Here is a 9,992-nt window from a genome sequence, read left to right as displayed (position 1 = left end):
GAGGGTGCACTCAAACTTGCTGAGGCTCAGTCCAGAGCTTGTATTAACAATTGAACTGTATAGACAAGTATACAGTTGTGTGAATCCCTCAAGTCAATGCTCTAACCTGGTTTAGGTCACTAGTACAGGTGTAGGCACAAGGTAGCCATTCATATCGCAGAACTAGTAGTCCATAAATCACTTTCCTAGCCAACTAGTCACCTAGACTTTCACTACAGATCAAGACAGGCATCAGTATAAATGAGTGAAGGCAGATGAGCATCTTCAGGGAAGTGATCCATCCCATCCTAAACCAAGCAATTCCAGAGGGAAGTTTATCTCACTGTCTCATTCCTTTGACTGTAAAGGGAACCTAGACAACTCATTTAGGCAGCGTTCGTGATAGCTGAACAGACTGAATTTAGTGACACGAATAGCCTCTAAACACAGAGATGTACAGCAGAGCAAAACCAAACTTCACGGTTTATCCTACTAATTAGTCTACGTCTGAGTACTATATAGCCTTTCACCCCACTTAGATGCACGAAGCGCAATACAAAACCACATACTTACCTTTCCAAGTGCTCAGTCACCAGCTGTATTTTGGCGATATCCAGTTCTGACTCTAGCTGAGCGGCTCTATTTCTGAGCTGAGTAAAATCTCGACTCTGCACAGCACTGTAAAGTCCACACACTTCAATTAGATAGCAACTATAATCCTCCAGGTACGGTACCAACTACAGTTATCCAGAATTAAAAGGACAACTATACCATGCAATCGAGATTAAGAACATCTTTTGTAGTAAAACGTACCATTTCCCAGAAAAGTCTATTAGAGTATAGCTGAGGAATCAGGAGGAGGTTTTTGGTATCTTTGCTGTATAAGGTAACCAAGGTATATTGGCCATTTGAAAACTCAACGAGATATAAAACCATCTCTGTGTACATACACTTGGGAAGAATGAAGAAACCTATGACATTCTCCGAGTCATTTACTCACAGTTCCTTTTCCGCTAAAGCAAGCTGTTCCTTGAGAAACCGAATTTCAGAGTCTTTTTCTTGCACTGCTCTCTGTGACTGAAATTCTTTCTCACGACTGGACACAAACAAAGATTCCAGGTGTTTCATCGATGCTCTTTCATTTCCCAGTTGTTTTCTCAGCTGCTCTGTTTCAGAACAGGATGATTCAAACTTGCTCTGCAACTGAACAAAGATTTTAAAGTTATAGATGTGTGCCTGTTAAGCTCACTAGCTATCTATTATGGTAACCTTTTTAAAAAAACAGAGAGAAAAAGAAAAAAGCAAGTCTGGGATCAATGACCAAAATCTGCTCTCACTCCAAGATGAATTATTAGTGTTATATTTGCCCTCAGTCAAAATCCTGTGTCAGATGTATAAATTCACCCAAGGTATACACCTGAATATAAATGTGCTTGATACAAATGACAAAATGCTATGAAATAGATGGATCAATGGATACAGACTGTAGACAGAATCATTAAAGGAAGGAAGTTTCACACTTTGTTGAGGCAAGAAACTACTGATTAACCGTTTGCATTCAGGAAATGACACCTGGTAAAAAATCAACCAATATCTGCATCACCAGCAGCGTGAGATGGAGCATCAAGAATCTGAGGGGGCAGGGAAAATTAATAAAATCCAAACCAAGAGAATAAGTATCTAGGTATCCTGGGGGACCCTAGAAAAGAATACTCATAAAACCTAGTGTGTTCCCCCACAAGGGGAACAATGGACGTACCTGAGACATAACTACACAAAAAGGGGGGGGGTTTTTTGGGGGAAATCCAGAACAGAGAGTAGGAGAATGTGTATCCAGTCAGCTACAGAGACACAGAAAACTGCCTGTTTTAATCTTAGCAAGCTGGATGTTATTTTTTCTTCGACTTTTCATGTATGCATTTCAGTATGTCTAACTGAGTCCATCTGGGGTGCTGCAAACACTTTTATCTGTGTTTTACTCTAGCTTAGTTTACTTCAAGCACAATAACGCTTAAGGTCATTGTAGATATATGAGCTGAGACACCTTAACAAACACCCCACCTCTCCAGCCCGTTCCTCAGAATTTTCAGAGGATAACCACTTGTGTGTTCAAAGAAGGAAGATACTGAGAGAACTCAGGTCGTAGGCCAATGGGGGACGAGGGGAAGAAAAAAAAGCATTTTTCACTTTCCAAAGCAATCCTTTTTTGTTGTTAATGTTTTAGGAAGCTAAACTTAAAGACTTCTTGAGTCCAAAAGATCTAATTTGCTGCTAACTGTCAATAAAAAAAATCTAGTTCCTTTATGGATAAGCAGTTTTGATATTCTACTTTTGCATTGCAGAACAAAAGAAAACTGAAAACTGTAGACAGCATAAGTTGTAGGAAAATAAACACTATTAGAAACACCGAAAAAACAGTATTATTCAGCATCAGGTTTAATTTCCACTCCCAAATATACCTATGCTGCAGCCTAGTAATGCAAATTTCTGCATTGGAATACTGTGTAAAAAAAAAACCCTGTCATGGCCGATAAAAGACTACTGGTTGAAAGGTATGAAAAAATTAGTGAAAATTTCTCAACTTCAGGCTTTTTTCCAACGTTCCAATTGCATTTCTGCATTTTTCTCTCCTGAAACTGTTGCTGCTCTCCACAGCCCCAGCAAGCCCCTTCGCTAACAATCTCACCAAAGGATCCACGAAGGCTTAGTCGTACTAGGTCGCATGAAAGCTTCATGCAAAGGTTGCATGCTGGAAACCTTCCCTATCGAAAGCATCACAGAGGGTTCCACAAGCACACAAAACGCATCACACGCATTTGGCAGGAACAAATAACCAACCCATCGAACAGCAGCTTTACCCATGGAGTATGGAAAAGGCATAAAGGTTAAAAGAGAATGCTGGAAGAAGACATTACCTCAGCTGGAGCGGAGGATGGACAGGGCAGCGATAGAATCACACTGAGATTATGTCAATAATCTGAGTATGTATGAACAATTTTTCAGAGTTTATCCAAGCTGACTTTTTAAAAATTTGCCTATCAAACATTAATTTTGTAGTTTTTGTAAAAACCAAGGTCAGCAGAAATTGTTTTTCAAGGGAAATTAAGGACTGATTATTAAGGAGATATTGATACTTCCCAAAACAGTCAAGCATTTTAAAACCCATGGCAAGTTTCTTTGCTAATAAACTACTAAAGATTAAGTAAGCAGAACAGCTGGAGATGTAAAATCTGAGATATCTTTCAAGAAAACAACGAGTAATTTTAAGTCCTGACATTGAGTATTCATAGCTAAACCTTGTGAAGCAGTGTGCTTTTCAGAGTATACAGCATCCACCCCCCGAGGACTAAGCCCCTGAGGACTGCCAAATTAAACATTTAAAAAATGGAAACACTAACCATCATTAAGGATTTCTTTGACCATTCCAGATTCCAAAGTAGCTTTAGATCACTTAAATATAACGTTAACATAAACTTATTTTTTAAATATATTTCACATAACCTTTCTACTTTCTCTGCCGTGGAAGTTAACAGCTGATTTAATCGTTCTTTGACTGCATCTAGATTAATGCAAAGTTCTCTTGTAGATGTGAGACTTGCAAGTACAGAGACTCTATCCCAATACATGTTTTGAAGCTCTCCTTCCGTTTTCACAAGAGACTTGCTTAAGGCAGAAATCTGAGACTTGTATGCTGCTTCTGTTCTTAAATGCTACAGTAAAGCAATATCAGATAATCAAAACACGAGTGCAAAGAAAATGTAAACCTCCTTCCAAAATCCTACAAAAATATCTCTATGTAATTGTGGTGAATTTTAAGAGGCAGCAGTCATTTATTCTGGAATAAACTTTAAAGTTATTTCTTTAAATAACTCCCATATATAAAAACTGGAAGAGAAGATCTTGCTTCTGACAGCAAAAGCAGCTACTGACATTTTAAACTCTATTCCTAGAATTCTACTCCTTCTGCAGAGCTAATAAGGTTCAAAATTCTGCCATGGGCCGCATTTCATTTTCAGATGAGACCCTCTTATTCTGGCAATAAAATGTATTCCTGCATGTAGGTGACCAGTGAATGCTGAGATCCTGTCAGTCCTATTCACACGGCTGTCACCTGTAAACTCAGGCAGAAGTCATACTGAAGAGAAGTCCATAAGCCAGCAGCAGCAGTTCTGACTATAAACATTTAGAAATTTGTGTACTTAAAATCAACATAACCTAGGTTTTTCCTTTTTGATAAATGCCTGTACTTTGCCTAGTGAAGCTTGTATTTCCAGTCACTTTTAACTACTTAATTTTCAGTGAGTGGCAGAACGAGCCTGGTAAGACAGCAGAGCAAACGGAGAGAGAAAGCACTGTGACTTCCTTGATGGATTTATTAGGAATGAGATCCAAAGAGATGATTGTAGGGAGACCACCTCTCATTCATTCTAGCTTTGTCTTGCCACAAAAAAAGCACAAGGAACACGGAGCACTGCTAAGCATGTTAAGATTTCTGAATAAAAACTTCTGTGTTTTAGCTATAAACATAACTGCTATGAACCTGAATATGACATCTGGAATTCCAGCTCAATTTGTTGACACGGTTTCCACAAAGAGTCCTGTTTATTTCTACAGGTAATAGCAGGCACATGGGAAGGAATTAGAAGGATGAAATCTCTACCAGTTCGGGCTCGCTGGATAAACTAAGACGATGTACCAGTTCTATTATATTAAAAAAAAATCAAATCCTGCCACACAATCTTGCTGTGCTGTTTTGCTGCTGTTATGTTCTCATCCACTTTCTGAACAGCAGCAGTTGAGTTTCTCAAGTGTGTGATGTGCACAGGCAGCCCTCAGTAGCCTATGTGATATTCAGGAAACAGAGATGATCTGCAACCAACACTGTAACAACCCAAAACCAGAAGATAGCTGGTATGCTCATAATGTATTTCCAAAGCCATGCTGTACCTTTCCTCTTAAGTTATTCAGATTTTCAAGTGGGAAGAGGCTCTTTTGGACATCTAAAGCAGTGGAAAGAAGGTTGAAAAGCTGGAAGCAAGAAAAGCAGGGACAGGAACGTAACAGGTGACAAAGCACTAGGTGTATTTCAGGTAGGCTGTGGAGTTGTGTGTGACATTATGCTTTGAGTCATTAGAACATGAGAGAATTTTATGATTGTATTTTTTTCCTTGAAATATGCTATTAAGATTTTTTTTTCCAAGTGCAACTAGTGGAATTCTATTTAATGTTATTAAATAAACTCCAATTCCATACAGTTCATTGTAGCAAATATCTCTAAAATATGAGAAGTGGCATTAAGCATAATTTTAAACAGCTGCAGGCTTAAAATACTACCAAGACCATTTCAAGGGTGAACTATGGAAAGGACAATTTCAACTTACTTGCTCCATCTCTGTTTTGAGTGACTCCATTTTCTCTTTCAACCCGCGTTTCTCAGACTCCGCACTGATCAGTGCCAGCCTAATGGAGCTACAATCTGCTTCTGCTTGATGGCATTTTGCCTCCCAACTCTCTCCTTGTTCACAGGCTTTGTGGTAATTCTCCAAAAGCTCACAGTTCTCTCTCTCCTAACACGTAAAGCTTGTTAGTTTAAGAATTCACAGTAAGGTTCACAAAATAGGGATATCTACAGATCTGCAGGTATGGCATGGTATTGGGCATTCTCTTTCCACTGAAAACTTTGCCATTTAGCCAAACCTTCGAAAGACTTCCAGGACCAGTGTTTTGTCCAAGATGGCCACATTTTAATGCTCAAAAGACATCTGTTAAAAATGGCCAGATTAATGTTATGAATACGAGGTATAGCAATATATTGCAGAAACATTATTTTTTACTATTCATCCCATATGGTAATAAAGACAAAAGAGTTCCAAGTGTCTGTATTAGTCACCCTCAGAATTTTTAACTTTAATAAAAACACACACCTGTGTATATATACAAAAAAACATTACTTGTGTACTGCAACAGCAGCTAAGAAAAGGTGTTCAAATTAATAAAAACACAAGTAGAATGTAGATAAATTTTGGCTAGGAAACAAATTCCTCCATGGAAATATAGCTAAAATTTCATTTTTAATTAAAACAACAGCTTTTATTAACAGGTTTATTTCATATACTCACTTTAGACTTCAGTACACCCTTCAGCCTGACAATATCTGTGTTTGAGTCCTGGGCTTTCAGCTTCATATCATCAAGCTCATTTTGGTGCTCTGCTAGTTTTTTATATAGTACCTATGAAGAAAGGTTTGTTTCATAAGGCTCAAGTATACTGCTTGTACCTTTACCAAAAAATAGAATTAGTGTATATCTAAAACCTTTGGCTTTATTAACTCACTATTTAAAGGCTATATAAAATCTAAACCATGTATATTTCTATAAACAAAATCTTGCATTTGTCAAAAATACTTTGTTTGTGACTTACAAATAATGCTAAATTTTCTTAAAAAGAAGAAAAATGTCAATAAAAGAACATAACAGTTAAAAAGAAAATAGAGATGGTTTATTTAGCAGCTAGATGGTCATAACAATATAGCCTGCTCCATTTAAGAAGCAGGGCTCAGTGTCAGCTCCCTCTTCTTCCCATGTTACAGTCTCTTAAAAGCCCACATTTGAAAAAGCAGAAGACAGCTAAAACACTTAATTAACTAATTAAGTGGTTATCTCCTAATCAGAAGAAATAAAGCCACAAGTATTAGGAGGATGCACACAGAATTTCTGGCAACTGTTGATGGAGAAACACAACAGAGTGAGGAACAAAACTGCAGAAAGGCTGTCTCGAACTGCTCTGTTCAGAAACGCCTCCTTCCTTACAAAATTAGTAGAACATTGAGCTGCAAGAACTCTGGGAAGGGGTGGGGGTGTGAGTGGCTGGAGAAGGCTATGTAGAAACCCCTATTCCTGTTGTGAAAAGACTGCAAGTTGCTGTGAAAGGTGCTCTGGAAATCTGTCAACTTTTCCAGTAAGCCCAAGTGAAGGAACGAGAATGTTACTTCAAACACCTTGAGTATCACCTAAATTAACGAAGAACCAAGAGAAACCAATACATATTTACAGAGGCAAGCCTATTAAAAAGTAGTTGATCCTGTGAGGCCAAGACTTTCTGTTTCTAACTGCTTCTACAAGCATCCAGGCATTGCAAAGAAAACCACGAAGCTCCCAAAAGGAGCTAGAAGCAAGAGGAGGCTGTGGTTGGCACCAGCTCACCTCATCAGTATCAACTGTGATTCTGAGAGAAGGTAAAGGATAGTGATTCCCTAGAGTACCTGCTTAAAGCTACGAGCCTCAACTTTTCCAGGATACTCAAAAGGGAGCACTAAAGAGTATTCGTATGTTTGAGAGAATAGTTATTCTAAGTAACAATTGTCTCACCCAACTTGCGTTGCAGAATTAGGCACGTGATCTAAACTAGCAAACTATAATTCCTCTATAATGAAGGGAGAGAGACAGGTAAAATAGATCACACTTAAAACTGGGATGGGATTAATCTCCTTCTGGAGGACTCTTCTTCACTTAAAAGGGAGCCTTAATGACTTAAAACTTTTATATTCTGAACATCAGGTGAAGTTAATTTGCTCCATCAAAACTGGATAGCACTTCTAGAGGAAGAGAAAGCTAGGTGAGCAGGAAGTATTTTCAAAGAAAAAGATATCCTAAGCAGTACAGTACAGAGAAGAAAGATCAAGTATCAGAAAACATAAATGCAGGCAAGAAGTTGAAGAAAAAGAAGAAAAAACGGAACATTTCACAGTAATGAGCTACTACAGGTATTTTACAGCTTAATTTCTAGCTGCTAGGAAAACACATTGAGGCATGAACATTGTGCATGAGATGACACTTAAAGTATTGTAACTACTTTCATTAGTAACTGCACACAGATAAATAACTCAGTAGATAGTGTAATGTTGTATTATAACCAAGTATTTCCAGCATCTTTTACCCAAAAGCCACCTTAAAAGAATGTAAATATATATGGTACTATTAATACAGTTTTGAACCTTATTAAAATATGTACTGTCTTAAATTATCAGCAAGTCAAATCCATAAGCTTGTAAGTGCTCTGGGCCAGTAACAACACAGTGTAAGAAATATTTGTTGCCTCCTTTGTAGTACTATTCCCTATAAGCCATAGTTATAGTTGCTACAGTGTTTTTACATGGACCACATTTGTTAGCTCTCCCTCAAGATAAACATCTGAGCCATTAAATAAGAACATACAAGTGAGCTGAGCAGTAAGGAAAAAATTCAGAGTTTGAAAAATGAGCTCAAAAACTCGTTTGCAGATTTACTTAAGATGAGGGCCCAACAATTCTATGCACTACTTAACAAATACACAACTTCCTTTTTATTCAAGAGTTCTCTGTACAAATATACCTGATTTTCTTGCTTAATATTAGAAAGATGCTCTTGTAACCTGTCATTCTCCTGAGCTAGTGATTCTCTGTTCTTGTTAGTCTGTTCAAGTTCTTTGATGGTTTCTTGTAGCTGTTGATGCAAACTGGTGATATCTTTCTCACAGATACAGAGTGCTTCAGCAGATTTTCTATGCAGCAAACAATAAATACTTCAGGTATGACAATACTGCCCAACCTAATACAAATTACAGCTTTTCCAGTGGTTAAGTCTGCAAGTCAGACAAAGCTGTAACACTTTAATATTTAAATAGAGTAAAACAAAAAATAAAAATGCTACATTAGCAAATACTATAATTCAATTTTGAGCCGATGTTATCAATTAATCAAAATTTAATAATGAACTTGACATTTTAGCCTTACTTTGTGGAACGCTCCAACTCAGAAATCAGAATCTTGAAATCTGAAATTATTTTCTCCTTTAAAAGAAATACAAAATTAAAATAAACCTCTCATCACACTTCAGTATAAATGAAAAAAATATTTTCCTTTTATTCAGCTAGCTGATTAATTTAATTATTTAATGCAAAATGGAATGTGGTTGTCCAAGTTTCACCATATACTGTTTAGAGCTGAAAATTCTGACAATCTGATGTGGCAAATAAAGGAACAAACCTTGTCATCTTCTGCAGAACATAACAACTTTAACTTTTTTAATCCTTTGCAGTTCTAAAGGTAGCATGTGGCTCACACTCCCACGCCTAAAAATGATTATCTTCTGTCTATTAGATAAGTTATCACAGCTTTTCTACAATGAATAAACTATCATAGCCTGGTAGTTTGTAACTGATAGAACAAGATTATGTATTTCCATAAAGAAGGTAGCACAAACTATATCACTTTACTCCCTCCTCTTTCACAAGAGATGCAAGAGAGGCAAAAACCTGCCATCTCTTCCCTAAAATGAACATCATTTACAATTTAGTTTTTAAAATGCGAAGTCAGTCCTTATGGCAACATGATTATAGCCTGTCCTGCAATGTATTTTTTAAGACTTCATTAAAAATCAGTGCAAATACAAAACACCAGACATAAGATGTTCGATGCTGCTCAAACCTACTGCTGTTGACTTCAACATGACTTTTATCATTGCCTTGAAACATGAGCAGAACTAGGTCAGCACTGAGCACTGTTGCACCTACCAATGTAAGGTAGGTGTGATGACCCAACAGATCTTCCCCTATTCACTTTTTGTGACTCTGTGACTATTTACACATTAGAACATACTTTAATTGCCAGGTTTTCCTCAAAAGTAGCAATCTTCTCTCTTCCTTCTTCCACAGTCTCTTGCAAAGTTGCCTTCTCTTTATCCAGTTGTGCAATTGTTTCTTTCAAAGCACAGATCTCCTCTTGTTGTACAAGACTTTGTCTTGAAAAGTCATCTGGACACATTCAGAAAAGTCTCCTTTGTATTAATTCAACACATTTGAAATAAAAATTCTTTTGATATGCTTCTAAAGCATAAAAGAACATGGCAAAAGCTCCCCTTCAAGTAAACACTGAAGCATGTATCTTTTCAAAACATAAATAATACAACTGATACTTACAGAACTGCATCCTTCCTTAGATCAAGGCCTTAAATTACTTGGCTCAAAATAAATCTATC

General features: G+C 37.2%; 1 protein-coding gene across 1 annotated transcript; it reads right to left on the bottom strand.

The window, feature by feature from the left end:
- Positions 1-552: 552 nt before the first annotated feature.
- On the bottom strand, positions 553-9,778 carry LOC104503678 (testis-specific gene 10 protein-like; the record flags this gene model as incomplete). The annotated part of the gene is made up of 7 exons (XM_010155645.1): positions 9,614-9,778; positions 8,750-8,805; positions 8,349-8,517; positions 6,099-6,209; positions 5,361-5,546; positions 980-1,182; positions 553-657 (listed from the first exon to the last, which is right to left on the bottom strand). Coding segments are annotated over exons 1-7 (995 nt in total), but the record flags the coding sequence as incomplete, so codon positions are not given.
- Positions 9,779-9,992: the final 214 nt, after the last annotated feature.

Source organism: Eurypyga helias, unplaced genomic scaffold (assembly GCF_000690775.1).
Source record: "Eurypyga helias isolate BGI_N326 unplaced genomic scaffold, ASM69077v1 scaffold9087, whole genome shotgun sequence".
NCBI lineage: Eukaryota > Metazoa > Chordata > Aves > Eurypygiformes > Eurypygidae > Eurypyga > Eurypyga helias.
This window is presented reverse-complemented; position numbering and strand designations above follow the sequence as displayed.